This window comes from Pomacea canaliculata, linkage group LG2 (genome assembly GCF_003073045.1).
Source record: "Pomacea canaliculata isolate SZHN2017 linkage group LG2, ASM307304v1, whole genome shotgun sequence".
NCBI classification, from domain to species: Eukaryota; Metazoa; Mollusca; class Gastropoda; order Architaenioglossa; family Ampullariidae; genus Pomacea; species Pomacea canaliculata.
This window is the reverse complement of record NC_037591.1, coordinates 6023106-6050393: the sequence shown is the minus strand read 5'-3', so window position 1 is coordinate 6050393 and position 27288 is coordinate 6023106. Positions and strand designations below refer to the sequence as shown.

The window sequence follows — 27288 nt, the reverse complement described above, 5'->3', positions numbered from 1 at the left end:
TGTTAGGGAATACATTGTCCTTTTACGAGTTATTAAAATTATCCTACACAGGCAGACCTTTGTCCTGCTCCAGCCCCATTTTCCAACCATACAGCATACAGTAGAACTAATTATGCACCTTTTATCAGGTTTGATATGGAAGCTTAGGAAAGTTATTTATTATTACATTATAATTTACAAAATTCAGAAAAATGCTATTCAAGTGTGTTCCCATTTAAATAAATTTAAATTGATAGTTTACACACATATAAATATGCCAGAAATTGTGTCACAAATTTAAGATTCAAATCGCTGCTCTGTGGAATTGGAGCTTGCATTGTTATGTTTAAATCTCAGTATGAGTACTTTTTTATCATTGTTTTTCTGGAAGAGGTTCATATCACGTAAAATAATATATTAGTTGAAGAAGCAGATTTTATAAAATTTATTTTAAAATTGGGTGATTTATTCCAAGGACTGATAGTTATAATATGGATAGTTAATTATACTTTATGCATTCTTGAATGTTCAGTTGCTTATTTCAATAAAGTTTAATAAATTTCTTCAGATCAAAGATCAAGGTTTGAACCCAAATGAGCGAGACTTTGATGGTGCCACTCCCTTCACTATGCTGCAAGTCAAGGGCACAAAGATATTCGTGCAATGGCTGATGAAAGAAGGTGGGGCCCGCATTATTTTAGACAACCTTGGTGGAAGTCCACTTCACAATGCTGCAGAACTGAACCAAAATCAGGTGAGAAAATATCTTAGGGGATGGTGGTGGGGCTCAAGATTTTTGTCTCCTTAGTCGCCTTATAGAAAGCGTACTGTGGGGTGGGAGGGAGGACTGGGGCATCTGCATCAGGGGTGATGCAGTATGGATTGGGTTAGGATTAATATGCATTCACTGCAAAGGAAAAGTGAAGCCTTAAGTAAATCTAACATACAAAAGTGATAAATTATATGCATCATCAGGTTTTGTCATTCTTCTGTCAGGTTGTAAATGACATTATCACCAGGGTATGTACTTTTAATCTCTCTCTTGAATGAATTTTTTGTATGTTTCTAGACTTGCTTGAAAATGTTGGATTGTTGAAACAGTATCTTTGTAATTGTCATCTTGTGCTATGCTGTTTAGAGAATTCAGACACTGTCTCAGTCTATCTCACTACATTATCATTCACATTAGCAAGGGTTTAGAAACATTAATACTCATGCTCTGCATACATTTTAAGTGATATAACAAATGTTAATGATAACATGATGCCCGACCTTTATTTTGATTGTGATGAAGAGCAGAGATGGGTGAGGAGGAGGTGAAGGAGGGGGGGAAATAGAAAATAAAGAACATAGCAACAAGGGAGGGTTTGAGGGAAGATGCATTGTTAGGAATTTAGTTTAGTACCCAATAATCATGGCACTTTCAGAGCTTTGTGAAAAAAACCACCTTTGAGACCAGTGACATTAGTAAAATATTTGCTGTCTGTATGATTTATTGTCTGTAAACAATTTATGCATATATATAAAGATGCATATGCATAAGTATGAAACATACTCTGAATTGCTGTCTTCTCCTTTTCTTTCACACACACGCGCATGTACATTAGCATCACTTGTATGCTATTATGTGCATTCTTGACTGTTTTAAAATACAGAGCAAAATAACTGCACTTCAGAAATTGAGGATTTTATTAATTCCACTAAGTTTATTAACAACGCCCCAGGTGGCGCATGACCGATAAAAAGATTTATTTTATTGTTTAAAGCCTCATCAATAACATGCATTTAATATGCCAATAAAATGAATGGTTGGATTTAGTAGGCATACACTCACAAGCATGGGAATAGATGACGGATGTTTGGGAACATGGGGTGAAATGATTTAATGAGGCAAGAATAAATTAGTAAACATCTAGCCACTTTCCATACCAAAAAAACTGTAATAATCTTTGAATTGTAAAATGTCTTCACTTTTAGCCTGTCCCTATTTTGCTAATAGAGATGCAAATAAATTGCAAACATTAAAGAATTTCTGCATCACCCTTTAAAGGTATGGTTGATGTTGTAAAATTATGATGACTTTCCTAACTTAAAATTGGGAATGTGTGGTCTCTGGTCAGACCAGACAACTGGGAAAGTCTTGTGGGTGGATTGCACTCTTAATGCTCAATAGACTCCCACTTTGTATCACGCACGCAAAACAACCTAGGGACATGTTTACATTTACTACAGGTGTTAGTTCCTGCTTTTGACTTTCATGTTGTCATTTGTTCTGTTCGCTTAAAGGACAGATTTCCACTTGCACTTGTGAGCTTGCATCCATGGAGGTTATGGGTAGACATGTTTCTGATCAGCTAAAGAAACACCTTGTAGGAAGTGAGTCACTAACTCAGGTTTGGAGGCATAAATGGAGATCTGTACCCTCTCCTTTCATTTTCTTGTATGAGGCTGTAGATATAACCAGCTGGTACGCTTGACCTGTTTTGAAATACAGATCAAAATGCCCTTCAGTGGTTGAGGATTTTATGGATTCACTGCTTTTAAGGTAACTAGACAGTAAGATCCTTTAACCACCCTACTCCCACTCCCCTGCCACCTTTTTATCACTTTAAACCTGTCCAAATAAATCTGTTGCTTCTGGAGTTGACAGGAGAAAGTTTTCTAGTCACACAAAGCCGGACGTTATTTTTTTCGAATTCGACAAGAAACCAGTAAGCGAGGTATTTTTGCATCTAGAGGCTGTGGATCGTTTTCATGCAAATACTGCATGCATCAATACTTCGCCGTGTTTGTTCTTAGCATATCAAATCATCCGTGAATCCGCGTTGTTCTAGGTCACGAAATACATGCGGTTTAGCTGATTCGATAATTATACAATTATCTTCAGTCACAAACCCATTGTTTTTGACATAAACTATCCTACCAGCAATAAAGCTCGCGCGTTTGTTTGGCTTTTTTTTTTTGGATAGTGGGCAGGAGGGCTCTAGACCCATTGTTTCTGCATCCTTCTGAAATTAGTGCTGCAGGGATTTCAGGTCGGTCTAAAGACGTTTTCTTCCATCTACAACACCTCGCCATCACGCGATCTCCCGTCTCGTCCACGCACGTTTGTTGCCGGATTGCCTAAATTATTTTATTTGCATATTTTGTCTGCATTAGGATACTTTATCAGGGCTTCTGCTAAGGCTAAATTCTTTGGGGTCAGGGACTTCTTCAGATTTTTAAGGGGTTGTTCTTTGCCCTTGAAGGGGACCCATTGACGAAAATTGAACGAACTTTTAATGCGTACTGTATTTTTTGCGTAGTGCCTTTATGATTCTTCTGTTGTGAAGGATTTTTTGTTGTGTCCGATTTAAAAAAGAGGATTTTTGGTGGAAAAAGTACCTCTTGTCAACTCTGAGCACACTGGAGAGATATAGTATATTCGTCTTTGCAGTGATCACACCTGAGGGAAAAAAAACACAAACAAACTGGGGTATCTATCAATGCCCTTCAGTGGCGCATGCACTGTTGAGGGCATTTAAAATATTATCAATAGTAATAATCACGACGACAGTGATGATCTGGTAGGTTGGTGAATCGGTGCCCTGCATTTATGGTTGGAAATAAGATTGCTACTATCTTCGTGAAAAAAAAAAAAAAACCCACAGAGATTATGATAGTAGTGATGAGGAGGCTGGCAATGGGACCTTCACAACATGCGGTTTGCGAACGACGTGGATTTTGAATAAATGGTTACAGAGAGTTATAAAACAGGGAAGGAAAACTCCTGCAGAGGACAACTAGTCTAGCTATTTATGTTGTAAACCAGTCTTCCTAGGCCACCACGGCGTTGACCGCCCTCCAAAGGGCACTCTTCGACAAAGTATCGTGCCGGATCGCGTGCGTGCGTGGAACTGCCGTCCTTGGAGAGGGTAGCTCCCAAGTACCTGAAGCTGTTTACCTCTTCGAGCAGTACCCCGTTCATATAAATCTCCGCTTCGCCGCTGCCATTTTTTATATAAGGATGTGACTTTTGAAGATCTGGTTAACTATGCTTCTACGTGGTCTGAATCCAACCTGTTCTTCTGCTAGCAGCTCTTCTGCGGTTGTGCTGATGCGGTTCTCTATGACCTTCAGCATGAATTTACCTGGTGGCTGATAAGGCTTATGGTTCTGTAGTTCTCGCACTGTTTGCTGGTTCCTTTTTTGGGAGGGGTATGATTAGTGACTTTGAGAAGAGAGACTGTCTTTTTATCTATGTCGTGGAGTTGCGCATATCTTTCAACAGCACCTATAGTGCACCCTTGTTCACCGTCCCGTTACTGTGTCTAGCAATATCTCATGTCTCCGCCAGCAGGTCGAGGACCTTGCCTACGTCATCGCGTGGTCTTCGGCAGTAGTCGGTTTGTCCTGCCATGATCTTGCGACATCGCGTTGGGAGTTCCTCGATCTTGACCCCTCTTCCCTCAAAGTGTGAAACCAACCAAACCAATCGTTCCGATCACGTTGCGCCCGTGGGGGTTTTTTTTTCCTTCCACACCTCAGCTTCTGAAGGCCGTCCAACTCGGTCATTGGTGTGTAGCGTATTTCAATGGTACTTCAGTGGTGTCCCTTTTTGGTTACAGTCTGTGCACTTTTTAAAAAGGGTTTTTATTCATTCGTTGATTCTTTTCTTTCCATTTCGCTGTTGTTTTGTTGTTGAAGATATCTGACAGATTTAAACTAAATAAGCTGCCGTTGACTCACTATCGTTAGGCAAAAGATGGACCGAGTATTGAGAAAGAGGGAGTTTCTAATTCACGTCATTCCCAATTTACACATGGGGAGCTAGAATGTTAATCCGACAGGCAGACAAACTCCCGATTTAAGAGCCACCGAGTTACCTAACTAGGACCCGCCGTAGTCGATTCGACCTCTACATATAGTTTATTTGACACTTGCCTGTAACACATCATCATTTATGATTCTATGCGATAATTTGACCACGAAATAAATGAATTTCGATGTTCTCTCATTTTTCATCCTTGATTGACTTGCACACGTTGATCTTGGTCTTTTATCTCATCTGTGTGTATATGGATATGCTGCTTTGAAAAAGTATTTTTGTAAATTAGTGTATTTAAGTGTAGTTTTCATTTGCACGTAGCACAATTTCTCCATTAATTTTTTGTATAGGCTTGCACGACACACTCCGTCAGAAAGTAGCCGGAGGCATATCTTCGCTCATCACAGTTTCATAGCTTTTAAATCGTCGAAGCAAGTCGCCACAAACTTCATATACAGTTAATTGTAATAACAGTTAGATACGCTGTATAGTTTTACGAACCATTGAAACTGTACTGGACAGACCCGCTTTGTGACCATGAGTCGCACGGTTGTGCCGCTTGCTCTGGTGTTGCGTAAATTAAACTGAGCGGCTGATACCTCGCAACTAATTTTATTGGAAAAAATGTAATTTCGTTTTGTTTACATACAACAAGCAAGCGAATGTGTCATTACACTGACCTTTTACTTCTGTTGGTGGTTGAATCGACTGAGGCCAGAGGTCGAATATGGGTTGTGGTGGAATCGACCGATGACCACCTAGTCGACCCACTTAGAATTCTTTTGAAAAGGGCGTGATAGGGTGGGTATACGTTGTTCGGTTAAAGAGCGAAGCTGGAAACCTATAAGTAAAGCGAGAAGCATCGTTAAAATCGAAAAAGAAAGCAAGAACTTGCGGAGTATCATCTTTATTCATTCTGACCAAGTGATGTTCCTCGAGCAAGTATTACACGTCAAGGAAAAATGACCAGTGGTGGGTGATGGAACGAAGAACACTACGTCGATAGTTAATTTCGTCTTCCTCCCTCTCACCCCTCAGATAATGAAAACTGGTATGTACCGAATAGTTTTTACATAATTATTTGTTTTCTTAATTTGTTAGATAATAAATATTTTGTTTGCTTCTTATTTGCTAAATCACGATCTCTGCAAATATTTACCCTACATGGGAAAGAGCCTCCTTTAGTAAATTACTGGGTGGTAAAATGATCTACCGCTAATCCTCATGAATACGCGTGGGGTTGTAGCGGCTATCCGCAGGTAGCTGATTTACCCACAGTAGGCAGGGTAACAGAGTGGGTAAAACGTGGTTCATGAACACGAACCCACACCGTTCCGCAGGTGCTAGGTGTTGTCGCTCAGACCGCGCATGCTCCAGTGCCCGCGTCGTTGTCAGATGTCGCTGGCGGCACACGGCAGAGCTCTCTTCCTTCCTCACTCCCCCACCCCACCCTTCAAACATTTTGCGTCAGCAGAGCGACGCACGACAGCAACGGCAGACCCACGTCGAAGCCGTCGTTTGCAGCAGGCGGGCGGGCGGGCGCGTCACAGCAGGAGGAGACAAGATGACAACGAGGGCTGAATGGATGATTTGTCCTCTTTAATTTGTTTCCGGTCTGTGAACGACTTCCGCTGGGCTACCCACACAGCGGCTGAACCTCTCGCCCACCCCCAACCCTCCAAATGGGGACTTGCTCTTCGGTGACTCGCTGACACGTGAGTACTAAACCAATTAGCCCGATTGACCACTCTCTTGGCTCGTCTGCTCCGCTTTGGTACTGCCATCCATGTATCCGATGCGTTCCCGCGGAAGCCTAACTGATGGGCGGGGGAGTGGAGGGGTTGGGGGGTTCGTCGATTTTCATCACTGACCGCACGCGATGTGCTGAAAGTGAATCGTGTGTCGCACAACACCTTGCATCGTCGTTCTGTCGTCGAGGTAAGGGACACCACTTCTGATGACAAAATTCGCGTGGGAATGAGTTACGTAGGTAATGACGTTAGAGCTTCTAGGTCGAACAGACGATCTCTGACGTCACTAGCCTCTGATGCTAACACGGCAGCGCCAGCAACCAACCAACAACCAACCTGATGGTATTACCTAGCCTCGCGCGATTCAGCGCACCTAAGGAAACATCCCATGCAAGCACGCACGCACGAACACGTGCGCGATCGCACTGACTGGTGAGTTGACGAACCTTACCTAAGTGTTTCTGATGACGAGACTGGAAGCCGATACCACCTCTGCCAGTGAACCCAGACTGGCGATTTTGCGGACCAAAAGCTTCCACAGCTGCTGTCGCGGTTTCGATACCGTTGTTGCGGTGTGAGGATTCGTTGTCGTCCTCATCGTGGTCTACGACCAGCAACAGTTGCAGGACTGTCGACAAGTGTGTTGTCGTTGGGAGTCGCAATCGGCCAGCAAGTCCTAGTTAAGGTTTTTAACGGGACGACATATGAACGAACGTTTCAGTAAATTTGGCGAAGTTTTATATTTATGATCGTTGTGTCAAGGAAATAATGTCAATCTTGATCAAACCTTTGTCGGGTTAAGAACGCTCTTAAGCCTCAACGATATAATTGATTATTGACAACACATTAGCGCAAAATGCGTTCGCATTTGTAGCACCAGAATGTCGAACACTGCTCGCTCTGTTTGAATATATTTTATATGAATCCGTAAAGTGTTCCGTACCCTGGTGATCATATAGTAGAGGAAGCGAGAAGATATCTATCAGTGATCTGTTACCTATACATTGTGTGTGTAGATATGAAGGTATATTTGTGGCCTACCCCACAGTTGTGTGCTCGTGAGCCTTTGCGTATGTGCGTTTGTGTGTGTGTGTGTAAAACTTTGAGCCCTCTTGGTGGTGGAAAAAGGTGCTGCACAAATAAACACTATTTATTTGGACTCAGGATAGATCAGGACAGATCCATACACCTGGTCGTTTGATCAGACTTCAAACGCCCGCGATTGCGCGTGGCATGCGCACGACGCACACTCCACCGCATGACAGTGTTTAGTGTGCGTACTTTACACACATTCACATTCCCTCTTCCTCTCCCCACCCCCGCTCGCTCTCTCAAGTGTTTTTTTTAAAAAAGGCTTGTTTGTGTTCTCGTGCCTTCGAAGATGTTATTTCTCCTATATATAAAAAAGATGTGACTGGCATTTTGCGGATGTTGTGGGCATACGATGTAAATAGGATGTTAAACTACTAGAAGCTTGTATTAACATATGTAGCTGAGGTTTGGGAACACGAGGCGGATTTTAACATTATTGATATTATTCATTTATTTAAAGCGTTTTTTTAAATGTCAGTTCTCGAACGTCAAATGCTATGCTATATGTCGAAACGGTGAGAGATGCTCATAGTGCCATTGTTGATACTCAATGTATTCTTTACTGGCTTTTGATCCTTCAATTGCCCACAGATTGAATCTCATCTAAAGTGCATAGTGTGTTGTTAAATGTGCATTCTGCAGAACGTAGGTATCCGATTTTTTTTTAATTTTTTGTGTGAATATGGCTTTAAGTATATGCGGGAAAATCTGGGCTTGGGTAATGTCCGATTGCTTTTGAGAGTGTTTAATCAGACTTATTGATAATTTGCAGGACTGGCATGGAAAAATAACTAAAGCTTCAGTGTAAGATCGTTTTTCATTTTTATCGAGCATCGACTTTCTCTTTGTGTATACACCTGAACGATGTTCAACATACAGGGGTCTGCAATGCTTGAATTAATTTTCGGCTCGGCGTTTCATGTCCCAAGCCTAATTGTTAGTGTTTTGTTGTGAACCCTAGGAAAGATGATAATACTCTGGGCAGAAGAATGTAAAATGCAATTCTGATTCCATAATACCTGGACAAATACCAGAGTATTATCATCTTCAGAAGCATATTCCTAAAACATCTGCCTAATATCGTCAGTGTTTCGGGTTTTTCTTCTTTTTTCTGCAAGACGACATCTATCAATGTAGCAAATTGCATGAATCTACCTTCGAGGTTAGAAATTTAAATTAGTAACTGACTATTTAATGAAATATGCGGTGTTTCTGTCTATACGAATTTTGTTATGTATACTTTATTCTGTTGTATTGTTTACTAACCCCCTAGTGATGACCCGAAGGCCTATCTCAGAATCAATTCTCTCTCTCTCATACACAGAGTACCACAGCCTGACCTGCTGTCGCCAGTGCACGCAAGCTGTGCTCATTCTCGCAATAAAGACTGCACTAACTAGCACAATCTTTATTTTTTTTTATTCTTCTTCTTTTTTCTCCTTGCTTCTTATCACCGCTTGCTTTTGATGGCGTGCCAAGTGTCATCTCTTCTCCGCTGCAGCCCTTATCTCCCATCCTCTGATCAAGGATTATTTTTTTTAGCGATAACTCGAGGACGTTAGCTACGTGAGCCGCGTGATAGTCCTGTTAGTGCTACGTCAAGATGGCGGCTATATTAGGACTGTTAGAAGGCATAAGTTGTGCCACACACCTGCGGCTGCAGCTTAAGTTACACGTCCCACTGTAAGTTATGGAGCATGTCGCTGGGGTAGGAAGTACATGTACATATAATGTGAAATTATCGCAACCTGCGATAGTTTGCACAGAGGGCGGATTGTGCCTCGCATACACGTCTCGCCCCCGATATCCATCCTGTTACCTAACTACCCAGGCTTACAGTTGGGTACGGGTGAGGAGCTGGTATGGAAGAGACCCGTGCATGTCGCGTGCGTGGCCCCGCGCCTCACCTTTATGCTTGCCTCTCAGCGTCAGCACGGCTTCCTTAATCGCGGGGTGTTAAACAGATTGATCCAGAAAATGTGTGTTTTAACCAAAGCACGTCTTACATTGATTCATACCCCCCTCTCTTTTCCTCTGGTTATGTGCTTAAACCTATTTCGCCATTTGAAAGCGGCGATCACTTTTGAAATGGGGACCCCATCCCTTCCAACCCACTGTACTCGTGCGTCGGAGAGCGAATGGAGGAACGGAGTGGGGAAACTTGTGTTGAGTGTTGAAGTTGCTGGAAAAGGCGTGTGGATAGTCGTGGAAAGCTCCAGTGAGTGCTGCTTTGTTTTTTCGTGAGTGTGAAGGTTTAGTCTTCATTCTATCGTGATTAGTGAAATTTGGTTTGCTTGTGTAAGTGTGATGAATGGTGAGTGTTACTACTTCCTTCTGTCGGTTAAATGCCGTTCCTATTAACCCGACAAATATGGACAAACATTTGACCGAGTTTGGCAAAGTGTTTACATGACGGTTATGTCCGACTGCTAAAGGTGCTTTAGACAGCAGTGGTGTGGATTGTCACTGTACTCATTGGTCACACCAGGTTAACGAAATAGCGGTCAAACTGACGCTTTAAATTGCCAGTGTTATAACAGTGTAATAACAGTGTTAAAGGTCTACTTGGGTGCAGTTATTCCCCCCTTGATGACTGAGTAAAGTCTGGTGCTAGATACTGTTTCTCAGGATTCGTGTGACTCATGCACTTCCGTTCTCGAAACACGCGCCTGCAAACACAGGCACCGTGCAGAGAAAGAGGTCCAAGTCCTAACCTTACATTTGTCCACAGATGCTCCTAATTAACATGTGGTTCCAACCTTCCCACTGGCTGTAACCTTTAAAACGTAGAAATGTATGTACAGTCCTGATGGCTGTGGTTTGTGCATTTTTTGTGCATGGGTGGTGATAAGTGGTGTGTAGCTCGAGAACGGAAGAAATGACCCTCTGGCCTCCCAACGAGGTGTTGAAGTCACCAAGCTGCTTATGTCAGATTATGTGTTCCATGTTCACAGTCAGTGGACGCCTTGCCACTTTTTCATTTCGTCGTGACAGGTGGTTTGCAACATACTTTAGGTGTACGTAGTCCGTGGGTTTACCAGCTTTGAAAATAGTGGAGGTCGATTTTTTTCATCTGCTTAGTTCTATTGGGTCACGTGATTAGACAGAAGGAAGTATCCAGTCATGTAGAGATATTGCGTGCTTGAATGCCTTTAACCTCGAAGTTGTGCGTAGAAAAGCCGTTCATCATGACAGATCTCCATTTTGTGAAGCAAGACCTGGCGTCTGTTATATATTAAATAATAACCAGGAAGTTGCGGATTGGCAGTGAGTGGTTTTAAAGAATCCGTGGCCCATGACCAAGATTCTTCTCCGGCTACGATGGTGTGCAATCTCTCTCGTTTCTCTGTATCACACACAAACACAATGCTCGTGTGTGTGTGTTATATAAAGGGAAATGGACGGTAATTTTGTGTGCGCGTTACGCCTACACGAATCCGTCATGCAAACCGGGTGGACAATGTTCAGAAAACAAATACAGATGACAGACTTGCTCTGCAATTGCGAAACACGGAATTTGCATATGTAATAAAACGACAAAAGAAATAACAGAATGCATGAAATGGTGTTGGAAGAGAGCAGAGGGATGGTGGAGAGGCTGTATTGATTGTTCTTATGCTGGCCATCACCGGGTCGTTACAGGGAGATGCACAATGCTATTACCAGCATAGGCACGCACCTGAGTCAATGTTTGATTTTATTGCCCGAGCTAATGGATGCCTCAGCAAAAATTGTGACTGGAAGATAATCGCTAGTCTTTCTCTTTTCCCCCTTAAATCCCCAACCTGTTTTTTTTTCTTTTTATTTAAGTCTAATGCGACTGGTGGTCGTGCGAGCTGTTAATACTAGCAGGGTATTTATTTTTTAGTAGAGCTGTTGTCGTTCGACGACCATTTTATGGTACGTGCCATTGTGTTCAGCTGTTTTTGTCTAGGCAGTACTAGCATCAAAGGATTCTTCATTTTTTATTTATTTATTTTTTTGTCGTGAAGCGTGATCGATTGTTTACGGGTCGTCCCCCCCCCCACTTCTCCTCAAGCACTGCCGCGCCAGATCGTTTATCCGCGTGAAGACAATATATCTTCCTTTCTCTCCTGCTGCGAGTTGGAAGCGGGGTGTGGGTTGACATTTGAGTGTGGGTGAGAATAGAATTCTTTCGAATGTTGACCCCGAGAAAGAGATGGGATTGTAAGAAGAAGACACCGAGCGCTGGCAGCTAGTACAAAAGATCTTTCTGACCTTTTCCTGGACAGAATACATCGTTCTGTACTTGCACTTGGGTGTCGTGCATACAATAGCGCCATTGATCTCTGCAGCGAGCGTTCGCTGCAAGCGTTTTTCAAAGACCGCGGGTACGTTCGCGATGTCGCCTTTCGTTTTGAGATGTTAGCAACATGATGCGAACACTGTGTCGCTTTGACGAGAGGGAGTCTTCAAGGAACCTTCAAGGAACGACATCAGGTGAGCGCGGACTCGGACACATTGACTTTGACCAGAACAGGAGAAGGCATCGACTCCCAAGGAAGCGGGAGAAGACGTGGACACTCCTGCTCGTGTCCCAAGCCTCGCGGGCAAGCACGTTTATCATCGGCTTTAGGCTTTGCCGATGCGGACATGGGCAAGGGTGAGGGGAACTATCTTCTTGATAAAGCTAGCGCTTTTGTCGTCGGGTGCACGCCTGTTCGTGTTGGCATCTCATTGGCGTGCTTAACGTGCTAGATTTATGGCAAGAAACCGAAACACCCGGATTAAGGGGCACCATCTAGGGGGAGAGAAAGAGTGTGTGAGGCAGGAGTGCTTGTTGAAAATTAAAAACATTGACGACAAGGCAGAAGATTTTTCACGCGTTTCAGATGGCGCTCTATCGAGGACTCGAAATTTAAGAGGTAAATTGTCAATTGTTTGGTCTGTTTAGGTGTCATAGGGAGTAAAGTTGTGGGGGTGGGATGGTGGATAGGGGTTGGTATCATATAAGGATAGTGTCATTACCACGAACAATCGCCTAAAGCCAGTGTATATCATCATGGTGTGGACGTAAGCGAATGCAGGCGAGCGACTCGCTCTTTTTTCCCCGCTGTAGTAGTTATTGCCCCCTAGCCTAGTAAGAACTGATGCTGCTAATATAGCCCGTGTGGCTGCGCTGATATGCAAAGGAACTGTCTCACCTCCACCTGGAATCTATAAGCTTGAAATCACTGGTCAGGTGTTTGATACCCTCAAGGACTAGAGCTTAATCTATAAACGGCCTGCCTACCCACCGTATTATCAATATGCGATATCTACATGCTTTGTTTAGTGATTACGCTTGAACTGTTTGAACTATAAAGTCAGAAACTTAACATGGGCTTCCAATTAGCTGTTTGTCAAACAATAATCTCGCATCACGTTCACAGGTTTCTCTGTCGAGTATGATTAGACTGGCTCGATCACAAGTCTGTGTTCATCTGTCTTCTGTTTTCTCACTGACCCATGGTCGCTGTAACAGGTTATCTGGCTTGTCATCGTGACTGCACAGTAGAGGGAAAAACGAACTTGTCTGGTCTCATGCATGCGCGGTACTTTTCGCTAATGATTTGTAGCTAAACGTTAACTTAGGCAGCTGATTCATGCTACAGCAGCTGTTCTCGTGTTCGACTTTGTGCAACGAAACAGATGGTAGACAAACTAGTTCTACACCCTACACCTACATCAAACCCCTTCAACTTCTTTAGACATATTCCTGAAAACATAACCCCACATAGACAAGGGTTAAATTGTGACATCACAAATGTCCCCATGTATGTAATAATAATAATAAAATGCAAAATTTATAAAGCGCATACTCACACCTAAGAAGTATGCTTTTAGCAGTTAAGAACAAGAACGAAACATGGACAGGCAGGCATACGAGGGACAGGAAAACAAATAACATATGAACTATAAAACAATAAACAACCTACTAAACAAATACAGAAAACATAAAGAGGAACCAAATAGCAAGAACAAGAGCTGAAAGTAACATGATAGCTACAATGAGTCTGCGAAGATTCCACATATCCATATACGACTTTTTAAAAATTTATCAAAGGTCCCTTCACTTGGCATGTTAACATTGGGACAATATCTTTTATCTTGTCAGCTCTTGTCAGGGAGGCATGCTTTTTTTTTTTTTTGGGAGGGCGACAAGTAGAGGTAGCTTGTAAATCTACAGGAAAACTGCCTTTGACCTAGTGAGCCGATGATAACAGCGATGGCTGTTGTCTGCAACCAGTATTGTAGTAAAGAGACTCTACCGACTATGCAGAGGGTATGTAGTGCAAAAATATCTCAGAGGGTTGACTCGGGGACTCTTTATTGTTAATCAAGCTTGCTGAGTCTTTAGGCGACACTATAGTCTGAGGTATCTGGTAACAGTTGAGTGGGTTCAGAAAGGCGAATGTTATCCTAAGGAAGTAATCCAAAGAGTTTTATATGTCTGCTGAGCATTGATAAAAAGCTTTCATTCAGCAAGCAAACCGGATGTTTTACACCAGATTGTGAGAAAATGTGTTAGGTTTAATTTGTTAGTATCATTTGCTGATTAGGGTATAAAAATGCCGTAGAGTGTAATTCATATTGTCTGTATTTGCTGCAGCCCCTTTAGGGTTTCCAGAAGTGCTAGCAGGGTTAATTGAATGGAGTTGATCAAAGACCTTTACTGTTGACCTTTGGCTTTTCTGCTAACTTATCTAGTCCAATTAGGTCTTTGTTTATTAAATTGTACTTGCTTAGGGTTAGGTGATGATGGGACTTAAATTGTGTCACAAACTTGAATTGTTCACATCCAAAGATCTGACTACCACTGTTTGTCACACTTGCAATTGCAGAAAACCCTTTCAAGCTTGCTATAGGGTGAGTGGGTGGAAGCCAAATGCATACAAAAATAAACCATCCACTTTCACTGCTATTTTACTTTCTTGAGGAATATTTATAGTGCATCTGCATTATCTTCATCCAGAAATATAGCTCATTCTTGCAGTCCTGTATTTCGCCATCTTTTTGCTTAGTCCCTTTTGCTGTACCCTTTTCTACCATAACAGCTTCTCTCTGCCCTCAACCTATCCGCGTCTTTGCTAGTCAGCTGGCCATCAAAGCTTTCACTTGTTTCATAGTGGGGGTAACACGTCAGACATTACTGCATTTTTTTTTCAGTTCCTCATTCTATTCCTAGACTCATGTTGAATTAAACATGAAAACCTCATTCCAAAGTGCAGACAAGACATCCACATGCAGATCAATTTGGTTAAAGAGGTCAGCAAGTAAGATCATGCTTATTGGTGGGATATGGGGCATTGTAGTATCTAGAGCCACCATTAGCTCTTTGATCTCTGGCATCACTACAGCTTTTTGTTGACATGTATATGCATGTGTTGGGAGCATTCTGCTGTTCTCAAACAGTATTATTCTTCCACCCTTGTGAGCCAACAAAGTAAGTGACAGTATTTAATAGTTTGTTGATGCTGCTTTTACAGGTCATGCAATCAGAATTTAGATTTTACCGCCAGCAGAATGGCTTTAGGCATCGAAGAATTGTATCTTGTACAGATTAGATATTAGTGTCCTTCCCTCTCCTATTCTTGCAGTAGAATGCACTTGTGAAGCTACCCATCTTAGGTGTTTAGATTAGCAGGGTGGACTTGCCCTCTTCAGTTCACAATGCACAGATAACTTATTTATCAGCTGAAGATAGCAAGGGCTGAGCTCATCAGTATAGTCAACATAACACAGTGTTCCCAAATCTGAAAACGACAGAAGGGATTCAGTTATCCATGCCTGCAAAAGTCACCTGTGTGTACAGAAGTCATTGGATATTAATGAAAAAGCTGCCCCTGCGCACTTGTAAGTCCAAGCGTAACTACAGCATATGTTACAGTTGCATCTACTCTTGTCTAAACTATGATTGATTCTGTGGCAGCAGTGATCTATAGATGCTGCTATTTTTTACATTTTTTTCTTTATGCTACAGTGATGTAGACTTGATTATGTGACATATTAAACCTCCACAGGTTCTGCTTAAACGTCTCTTTCCTCCTCTTCAGAATTTTGAGAAATGTCTAAGGCTGATAATCACTGATTTTGGAATCAGATTGTCTCAATTTAAAGTCAAAGTAGTTCCTTTTACAAGATTGTTTCCAGACATAATGAAAAGGAGGATTATCAGGGACAGGGTCCTGCAAACCGTACAAAATACACTTCTTCTTGGAAGAATGTTCTTGCACCCTTATATACAGGCCACTGCTCATATTGCAGATCTTAGATGTGGTTTTATTGGTATGCACATACATATACACAGTTACATTTAAACACTAGTCCTAAGTTTATAAACATTGTACATGGGAAAGATAGGAAATGTATGGTGTGCAGACTGAACAATTTAACATCTTGCCAGTGAACAGAGTGTGATACAGGCTGCATGTCCCAGTTGGGAAAGACTGATGATAGCAAGCTCCCTTTAATCCTGTCAGTTGTCATGGTGGCAGGTGGATCATTAATGCATTTTTTAAAAACCTGTTTTTACTCGAGCTAAATCAGATGTAGGGGACTCTCCGTTTTCTGTGTGCAAAATAATTCTCAGGTGTTTGGTGTAACTGATTTCTGGAATTTGGAAAGTTAATATATATATTATATCATTTTGTATGTTTTTATTACATCATCCTAAATACCACTAGGTCATTATAGTTACAATTGCAACAACAACCATTAACCTTCCTTAGATATCATGATATATCAAGCTGTGTACAAATTATTTATTAAAATCAAAATGACTTTAAGATGAAGGAAAAAAGTAAGTAACACAATCTGCTTTATCTGCAATATGGCAGTGAATAGCAGGTTAAAGCTACAAGACAAAATGGTTTATCTTGAGAATTATGTTTTTGACAGATAGGAACATTTTGAAAAGGTTTTTTGCATTTGCACTTGGCTGTGTAATTAGAAAATAAATATCTGCTGCCTAAGCTGGTTTCATTCCATTGTTTAAAAAGAACTCATCTGCAAACAATAGCATGACTGCAGCTCAGTTACATGTTAGGCATTCCAATGTAAGATTGGATTCTAAGGTCATTGCAAGCTATTCGAGTTGAGATTTATTAATTAGTTATCTCTGTAATTGACAAACATTTGCTAACCTGCTCAACTTTATTTTGGGAAAAGGATATAAATCAGGGCACTTCCTTGTTAATATTCTTTACAGGTTGTGTCTTGAGAAAATAAACCATGAGAGATTAGAGACTTTTCCTCCATTAGCTGTTGCTTCATCTTTTGCTTGTCAAAGCTTAGCACATATCTTTGGCACAAATCCTTGCACACATTTGAAATGTTCCACTCCACTGAGGAAAAATCTATGACATTTATGTACACAAGTTGTGTTTAGTACACATTTGTTTTTGTTTAGTACACACTTGTTATTTTTTTTTGGTATTTGCTTTGTTGTTGCTTCCTCTTGCCTGTGATAGTTGTCAGCTGTATGCTCTTTAGTCATAGTATTTATCATGGGCTGCATAGTCTGCGCATCTATGTAAACAGTCTCTTTAATTAAAATTCGTAGGTACAGGTCATAATTAAAAAAAAACTTTTCATAATTTTTATTTGCCTTAAGATTTGCCTTTGGGTTTTTGTTAGTTATCTATGATTGTTGATGCATGTTTGACAAATCCAATAAGATTTAAGGTTGCATAATTTTTTTCTTTTGGATTACATATTTCATATCCTGCATATTTAAAAAAAAAAACTCATAGAAGGTATGTCAGTTCACTGTTTCTGAAGGTTTCATGGGGAGGTAGATTGGAGAGAAGAAATATCCCAGGTTGCTGGGAGTAAATGGTAGCTATATATTCATACTGATACATAAGCTCAACATTTTGCTATGCAAAACGTTTTGGATTTTTTTACCACAAAACATGGAGAGCCGTTGTTGTGAAACAGCTGTATGTGGTATTCTGTTTATGCAAACTTTTCCAACGAAAGCATTAGAAGGTTCTCTAGGTTGAGAATTTTATTAAGCTGTTTTGGATGTTTTCCCCCTCAGATAATATTGACTTTACTGGAAAATGGATGTAATCCTGAAATCACTGACAACGAAGGATTGACAGCAGAAGAGCTCGCTGTGAAGTGTGGTAACACAACTGCAGCAGCCATCCTGCGTGGGGAGATAACATCTCTGGTAAGCTTTTATGCGATAAATGAACTAAAAAAAAAGTCATCTGGCATTATTTGCTGCCTTGCCTGCCAGATGGCACAACTGATAAACAAGTAAATATCTTGGTTCATTTTGACTTAAAACTTCTAGCCAATCATTCGATGACTGAATTCTGACCGGTAAATTGATGAATCAAATGTTACCAGTTGGTTCCTTGGGGGATTTTTATTGCTGACATAAAATGTATTTTTGTGCAATTAGAATTATCTGTTATGTGATCATTAAAACTTCAAAGAGTAGAAGTCTTTTAAAGCTAAGATTGAAAATAGAATTCAACAATATGCCCCATTTATTCAACATCCAAGAACGGTAATCATACAGATTTTTAGGATTCATCTCCCATGGTTTTTTAAAAAAAAAAGTTATGCAATTTAGCTATGATCTGTTAAATTTTTAGTCATTCTAAATTGCTTAATGCTTTTTTGTTTCCGTAGTTATTTATTCTTGCTGCAGAGTAATCTGTTGATATTGTGCTGTACAGGGGAACATGACGAATGACTGGACACTCAGTGGTCTGTTTTATTATTTGTTCAAGAGTCATTGGACATCAATGACTATCTTGCACAGAGAGGAAGAGAGGGGAAGTGGAGCTTGTGTGTTTTTTTGCATGCACTTGCAAATTCTCATGCAAGCCTGGTATATTAAGTTTAACTTTTTACACTTATGTCAAACATGGATAGCTGACAAACCACATTAACTCTGAGGAAGAGCAAGAAACTCTGAACTTGGATAGCTATTTGACTTTCCTGTTTATTTCTGGCCTATAGCCTGCATCTCCACCTGCCAGCTCTACTCAGGTTGGTGCCACATCAACCCTACCATCAGCACCTGTGCATCAAGTACCACCGTTGACACCAGTGCTACTACCATCACCAACTCCTCCTCCACCTCCTCCACCTTTAGTGCCTTCCTCTGTCCAAACACCATCAGAACAATCTAAAAAAGCTGCGGCCAGCATTACTGCCAGTCATTCAAGAGCTGCAGTGACGACAGTGCTGGCAGATCACCCTTCATTTGTTGGCTCTGCAGAGGGTGACAGTGCCAACCGCTCATATTCCCTCATCTCAGGTGAGACCCATGGCTAGTAGGATGGACAATGGGAATGCCTTGTAACTACTACAGTCTAGCAGTTTTCTTTTTAGAGAAAATTCATATCTTGCAATAGATGTGTTGCAGTTTTCTGAAAGCACTGAATGTTTTACCCATGTTATGTTGCAGTTGTTGCTGAGGTTCATAAAACTTCCCAAGGAGCTAGTCAGGGGCACTTGTGCAGCTCACGTGAAACTGGTGAGCAGGAGTATGTGTATGAATCTGAGTGTCCTCAGAATTGTGCACACACCCACAGTCCTGTTGCTGCAGTGAAGTCTACTCCCACCGCCTCTAACCTGTCTTCTGATCATCATCATTTTCCAACAGATTCATCTGCAGCATTTGACATTAGTAGTGTGGCAACGAGGTCAAAAACATTGGCATCTACAAAAAACTGGCAGACTGCTGCTCAAGGAGCTTCCGACATGGCAAGCAAACCCAGCGAGGAAACAAATGGAATGAGCAGTGGCGAGGAGAGCAAGGAGCCTGCTAAATCGGTGATCAAAATCACCAGCAATAATGTGACGATCATTTCTACTGGAAGAGAGGGTAGGATGGCATCGAAAATAGTGACAATGCCTTTGCGCAAAAACAGCGATGAGTATTTAGGCTCTGGGGCAATGGTCACTGCACGAAAAAAAGACTCGGAGTTTATATCGGCTTTGACACAAAAGCTGCATGGCAGTGGTTCCAGCAGCAGATCAAGCCCAATAAATTCACCTGGATCAACACTGAATAGGATGTCCTCGAATCTGTCTAGATCATCATCAGCAACAACGCCAGCCTGGCAGCACCAGCAGAAACAGGTTGAGGAGGCTCTGCTCAAGCGTCAGCAAATTCCAGAGAAAACCTCTGATCCTGTCCTTCCTCCACCGCCGCTTGTCAATGGGCATGCAAACAACTCTAATGAAACTCTTGTAAACGGGGGTCTTGAAGAGGACCTGTCTCCTCACCCTCCTCCTCCTCCTCCTCCACCACCACCAGGCCCTGAATCTAACTCTAGCTCTTCCAGGAAGACAGTTATTGCTGATGCTTCATACTCAAGGTAGTACTAGCATGCTGATCTTATAAATGTTTTAGGCTTGGTTGGTTGGTTCATTAACTGGCTTTGCCCGTCATGCATAACTTTTTCCACAATGCTCGAAATGTGGTTTACTTCCATCAGGAGTTGTGTTTGACAGTCCCTTTTCAAATTTGATGGAAAATTTATTCTTGTGTATGATATTATTGATATGAGATGATGAGATTATGCTAGATAGTCATTAATGCTTAGAGAATGTGTTAAATGTGTTCAGTTTTTGAATAATTTTTTTCTTGATGTCAGTTCCAGGCCAAAGTTACTTGATTCATACAGTTCGGTACCAAATGGGTCGCAATCACCCACCAGTCCAGGACGTATTTCTTTCACACCTCATCAACAGAAGCATGATCTCATGGCAGCCTTACATGCTGCTGTGACATCTGGAGCACCATCATCTTTGTTACGCAAGACAAAAGGCCCTCCCACTGGAGGTGTCATGGAAGTCTTCTCATCCAAGAGGACAAGCGTTAGGACTTTGACGACAAGACCTGAATCCTCTACAGAACCCAAAGCTCCTATAAGTTCAGGTCCAGAAAAACAGGTTAGGGTTAGCAGATGTTAACAGATTCATGTCAACCACAGCAACGTGCAGTATTTTGTAGCATGGTATAATTGTGTCGACAAAGTTTGAAACAATGGAAAATGTATGTGTGAATATAAGTGGTCATAATTTAATGACTCCCCCTCACTTGCAAAATTTAGTATGCAAGAGAAAGTTATTCATTTCTAGTTTGCTGAAAAATGTATAGCTGCACAACCATGTTCATTCAACAGATGAGCAAGAAAATGATCTGATAAGAGTTTTAATAAACATGTGGAGTATATCTTTTTAAAATGTATATCTACGTAACAGCTTCCTGAAATCATTTTGTTCATAGGTCATTGCATAGTAGCTTCTTTCATGGAACTTGCCTGCTGCTGTATGCTTCATTGCATAAGTATATTGACTGAATATTAGTAGTCAAAAGACATTTTTGTTTGACAGAAATGCATTCTGGTTCCAGAATTCACCTATCCCCCCTGTAGAAGGATTTGATCCCAAAAACTTTTTGGATCAGGTGCCAAAAGTAAATTCTTCTGGGAACCAAATTCCAGAGTGGAAGAGACTCATGGTAGCAAAGACAGTGGCGCAGAAGGCAGAGGAAGAATACTTAGAAAAGAAGAAGGTATATTTTTCAACACATTTCTAATGTTCACCTTTTTATTTAGTAATGCAAACGTTTTCAGATGGAGTATGACACTACAACTTTGTGTCTGTTTTATAGAAAGGAATCTGTGTAAGAATTAGTCTAATCTCTGCCATCACCAGTCAGCCTGTTGGCTAATTTACATTCCACTAACAGTTTTAACTGTTCCATACATACAGAATATTTTTTTCTTCTTATTATTATCTTGTTAATACAGTAGCACCATAATTTGATGTGATGGCTTGCAGGTTGAAGAATATGAAGCCAGATTTAAGAACATGCCAGCATGGAAGAGAGCACTTCTTGAGAAAAAAGAGGGATCCAGCAAATAAAAGTTCAACATTTTTCCTGCGTGTCCATTCCCTGTAGAAGTGGTTCACCAAATGATTTCATTTCTGTGACACTGATCAGATAAAATGTCTAAAGGCATCAGTTATCAGTTTGTGGACAGGGACTGTCCTTAACCTTTATGGTTAAAGCCTTCAGAAGAAGCTACAATCAGGTTTAGGAAAGATATTAGCTATTAACATCTTCCCCTGCTTCTTAACAGGCAAATCAGTGTTTGATTTCCTATCAAGATGTGTGTTATCTTTTGTATGCTATGATTTGGGATACAGTATTATTGTATCACCGAAATAGTGAAAAGACTCAGTGAATCTTCTACTATTTTTAAATATTTGGCACATTTTCAAAGTGCATGTCCCTGCCATCATTATGTGACAAAAAAAATTGAATCAAATATTTTATTATGTAAATCTTCAGCATTTGTATATTGTCTTTAAGATTTGTTTGCTTGGGACAAAGAAGACATTTCCACAGTAGTAGCAGCTTTGTGGTTCAATTCTTGGGTACAGTTTTGAGTAATGTTATGGACTCCCCCAGTCCCCTCACATTATTTGCAAGCTTATAATGATTATTTCTAAATAGGGACCAGTATAACATAAAATGTGGCACAGATAGCCCCCACTAAACCTTCGCATGACCATTGGGCATTGTTCACAGTTTTTATTACTTTCATATGATTTACCAAGGAACAGAATCAAAAAGACATTTCTCTCATTTGATCAAATTTGTTCCTGGTGCTAGAAATACACTGAACACAGTCTTTCCCATCCCTCCACTAAAAGAAAAACCGCTTATTTTCCCAAGGATTCTGAAAAATTGTTAAAAATCAACACAATTACAAGGAAGAGCATTTGCACAGTTTTGTGTGTGTGTGCATATGTGTTCATAGTTGCTAATACTAACAAAAGTATAAGTGCAGAAGTGACAAGATTATGGTGAACATTGAACGAGGAGACCATCCTTATAATTTTAAAATGTGTGGCAATGTTTCTCATCGGCTTTGTTTAATGAGGTCATCTAACCTCTCCTTGATAGTAAAAAACGGGTAATATTCTATGTTGCTGGTATGTGTATACTTTGAGATGCTGAAGGCTTCTTTATTATCAAGATCAGCACCTTTTTCAAGTGATGACTGGCTGATACATGAAAGTAGACAGTTTTCAATATTAAGGACAGGATTTTGTAGAATTTGGTTCAAACCATGAGTGCTTTTCTAGAAACAATAAAAAAAATGCTCTGCACATTTTTATGACAAACTTTTGACCACACTATGTTCTGTTAACCTGTCAATAACTTTGAGAATATTATCTGTTTTAAACCATATTAAAAGACCTTTTTTTGTGTTAAATTTTGGTCTATGATCATGTACTAATGTGGCTGTTTGAATACTTATACTCAATGCTCAGATATGTTACTTCTAAAATGTTTCAGCAAGGCTTATCTAAATGCTTACTGAACAAACAACACAGAAAGCGGAAAAATAAGTCCTTTCTATTATCATTATCAGTATTTGTTGCCACATTAGAGATATTTATAGTGTTATTAAAATTTTGTTTGTGACCACAGTTAATGAATGCTTGTACCTGTGCTTTTTTTTCCCATCTCCTTTGTTTGAGGTTGAGGTATGGGAGCTAATATTAATAAGTACCAAGGAAGTGAATGACGTATTATTTAAGGACATCTGAGTTCAGTATATTATGGTAAATGAGAGATGGAAATGTAACGGATGAATTTATCAACAGAGAACTGAGACAGGGTACATATTTTGCACATTTTCCCAGGAGTATTTTTTAAATTTCTGCTCTGTACAGCCTTATCTTTGCCTGTTCAAACATCTTGTATTTGCTAAAGTTTTGAGAGGAATATTTTATCAAGGCTGTGGTTACGTTGTTTTCACAAGAGACAGTTATGTTGGAAGATGCTTTAAGGGCCTGGGACAGTTAACCCCTACTTCAAAGATTGTTTCCTTTGAAGAGTTGAAACAGTTTCTTGGCATCAAATTGTATGTGTCCAGTTGGTTCATGCTTGAGAAGGAATGTTTGTACATGTTAACTTTAAGTGTTGAATATTTTATGCTCTGTAAATTTATTCAGTATTATAATATGGATTATTATGCGGATGGATTTTTAAAGATTATTTAGGTTGGTTGATCTTGGTGTTCAACCAGGTAAAAGCACATCCTAAACTGGTTGCCAGTGCCTTCAACCTTTCTCATCAGTGAAGAATCCATGTCATTGAATAAAGTTTGCTTTTCTGTATAATTGTCTATCCGAATAATGTCAAACGAAATTTGATACAGGAATGGTTGTAATGACAAAAATATTTTTAGAATAAGCTTCACACGAGTGGATGTAAGTGGAATATAATTGGACTCAAGTACCAAATCCATCAGTGTGATAATAGTTGTGGTAAAATAAGAGAGAAAACAAGAGAGTAATCTTGAATGGTAAAGATGTCCTATACTTAGAATACCATCTGCACAGAGAAAACTTTTGCATGCTGTTTTATATCTGCTGGTAGAGTAAATGAAATAACTTTTGAAAATTAACATTCTTGCTCTGAACATTGGCAGTTGGCATTGTGTGACATTTGGCATTTGCCATTGGCACAGCAGCAGTCAGAATTAGCTGTAGGTACCTTGGGTGCACTGTGTTCAAATCTGGATACACATTCGGACTTCTCTGAATTTTGTATGCTTTTAGATGCATTCACCATTTTTGGAAAAAACCTCTAAATTACCATCAAGAGAATATATAAAACACAAAGAAAAAAGGATAAAATATCTGTACCTGTGTCAGCAGTTAGTATAGTGAATGTCATAAATGAGTGGGCTAGTTCCAGGCCTAAGAAGCTGACTTTCACTAGAACTGGTTTTTGCTTCCTTGAACTGCAGCATGTTTGTTTAGGTGTGGGTGTGAAAATTACACTCCAGGCTTGGTCATTATTTGTGTTAGCACAAAATTCTTTTTTTAAGCCATGGCTTGTATTCCCCTGACAATCTACTGTGATTCGATGTTCTGTCCTCTGACTTAAGGCTGCCACGTGCCGAGTGGAGTTTTGCTTTAGACGCACACCGCTATTTATGACTAGATGTTTGGAGAAAGTGTTCAACTTGGTTTTCTTCTTGCTTCTCATGCAGAATGTTGGTAGTAATTATATTGACAAGTTTTGAAAATGGATACAAACTGGATATTTGTCAACATCTTTTGTTTGCATCTTTTACTGCTTTCTAAATGCCTGGACACATTTTTTTAAAATTGTAAAATAGAACAAAAGTAAATTAATTTTAGATTAATTGTCATGATTATGTTGATGTAAACTAGATGACCATTATAGTAATATATATATGATGCAGCCTTTTTTGTGTAATTTTTTTTTAATACACAATTATTTTTATGCAGAAACTTTTTTTGGTGACAGTTGGATGTATTTTAACAGGTCACAAATTTATCGGTCCAATAGCTGTATAATGTCAGCACATTATCTGCTAACTCATGTTGTAGTAACATTCCTTGACTTGAAGGAAAATGAGGATCAGGATTTTTTTCCAAAGTATTAGAGCTAGGGATGTTATAATTGTTTATGAGGGGAATGTTATTTACAGGTTATTGTCCCACCCCTCCTTGTGTTGTAAATCTTTAATTGATTTTAATGCTTAATACTATATCAACTTTGGTTCTTACCAGTCCATGGTTGAAGTTTTCTTACATACATCTTTTTTTTCCCATGACTTGAAAAACTAGTAAGTATGGTTATCACCAGATTACCACAAGACAGTTACGACAGTCCAGGAATGCAGTGGTACAGTTTCAATTTTCTTTACAACAGTCTTTTGCAAACTTGAATTATATTCCTGTTTGTAGATCAAGAGAGATGTAATCCTGATGTACAGTCATCAATATGTAGAATTTATTTTTTTGTATAGAAGTTATAATTTAGAAAGAAAAGCTTGTGATTCCTCATCATATCACTTGACCACATATCAGCAGAATGTATAATGATATATCCATTTGTTACTATTTTTCCAAGATTTATAAGTATTCAAGTTGTTGTTTTTGTGTCTTGAGATTTACAAGACGGACATTTTTTCAAGTGGTTGTTGCACTGATATTTTTACGGTTTCCGAGAGGTAAAGATTTTTATTTTTAAGCAAATCTTTTCTGAAGATGTTAAAACATTCCAAGACTGCAGGTTTAAAATGTACAGTCTGGCACTGGAACTAGAATGATGAATGATGAGCATGCTGATGCATGCATGTGTGCATGAAATGATTTGTGTGATGTGTTTCTGTGTGTGCTCATGCACATGTGCATTTATGCAAATGGAATATGTGCAGGAATGATTTGTTTTTGTAAATATATGTCTCTGTTGTTTTCACTAAGAGATACTTGTGCATGGAATTCAAATCAAGATTTTATTTTTAAATTTATGAAAAAGTCCAGTACGAGAAATTTGTCGAGTTGAAACCTGTGTAAAATGCTTTGCTTCTACAATCCAGTAAAATTTTTAAATGGTATCAGTTACACATTAAGTCTGAAGACATTTAAATTTTGTGGAACCCAAAATCCTGAGGTAGTTTTCTTACACACTTTTACCGAGATAGAACTGCTTGGTTACATTGTGGTAATTGGTATCCTTTGACCATTCCTTGCTTTTACTGCTATTTAGTGTTACTTGTCTTATGGACTCTGAAATGTTTCAAGGGATGCAACTGTTCTAATCATGTCTGCTTGGAGGCATGGGAGAGAGATATACTGATAACGGTTGTCAGTATAGCTATTCAAAAGTAAAATACATGTGATATAATACATGTCTTTGAACTGCAAAGTATAACTTGAATCTATGTAGAACCTTGAGATGTGATCAAACTCTTCTCATGTAAGGCATCATAGGTTCCTATTCATTACTTTTTGACTACAGTGATACCTCGGTTCTCGAACATAATTCGTTCCGGGAGGACGGTCGAGAACCAAATTGTTCGAGAACCGAAGCAATGAAACCCATAGGAAATAATGGAAACTGGATTAATTCGTTCCAAGCCCAGAAAATGCTATTTACTGGCCTAATTTGTATATAATGTGTAGAGAAAACATGAGTCTCAAACAAATAAGAAATAAAAGTGTATTTATCAAAAAAAAAAAAAAAAAAAAAATGTACTGTACGTACAGTAAATTTTGTTTCATTTACTGTACTGTACCAAACTTTATGGCAGGAGGGAATGAATGTGGAGGGAGGAGGAAGGGGGATGGTTATTGTTTTGAAGGGAGTCCTCTTCAATAAAAACAGAGGGTAACTGCTCTTCAGTGTTTCTGTTCTCTGTATCTTTTGCTGAGGAGAATCAGAATCTTGCTCGCAGTTGCTTGTCTGATTTCTTTACGGAAGAATTTGTCAATTGTTTGCTGTTTTTTTCTCCTTGCAAAATTTTGCGGAAGTGGACATAACATTGTCATTAAAAAATGTTAACTGCTCTATTTGCTACACTTTATCAGGGTGATGTTCAACAAAAATTTGCGATTTCTGCCCATTTTTGCACACATTTCATGACTCTCTCCACAAAACGTGACTCTCTCTCTGCACTCACACTGATGACGCAAGCAAGGCGCGCGGGGCAGAATGAACGCCATTCGGCTCAACTCGGCTTATCTCGGACGTTCGGATGTTCGAGTTCCAAATATTTGTTCGGATTCCAAGACAAAATTTTCTCGAATTTCCTGGTCGAATACCGATTTGGTCGAAAGTCA

The 27288-nt window shown here is 39.9% G+C and overlaps 1 protein-coding gene across 2 annotated transcripts in view; it reads left to right on the top strand.

Annotated features, from left to right (window-relative positions):
* LOC112556224 (espin-like) overlaps positions 1-26586 on the top strand; it is a 28976-nt gene extending 2390 nt beyond the window's left edge. Inside the window, exons 3-10 of one of the 2 annotated variants that reach the window (XM_025225037.1) lie at positions 548-733; positions 976-999; positions 17675-17809; positions 18613-18913; positions 19064-19979; positions 20259-20556; positions 21020-21181; positions 21451-26586. In XM_025225037.1, coding sequence (XP_025080822.1) covers positions 548-733; positions 976-999; positions 17675-17809; positions 18613-18913; positions 19064-19979; positions 20259-20556; positions 21020-21181; positions 21451-21534 — 2106 coding nt within the window. In that variant the 3' untranslated portion in view covers positions 21535-26586. The remainder of the gene's footprint in view (positions 1-547; positions 734-975; positions 1000-17674; positions 17810-18612; positions 18914-19063; positions 19980-20258; positions 20557-21019; positions 21182-21450) is intronic. The other variant, XM_025225038.1, reaches the window with a different exon arrangement.
* The last annotated feature ends 702 nt before the right edge of the window (positions 26587-27288 follow it).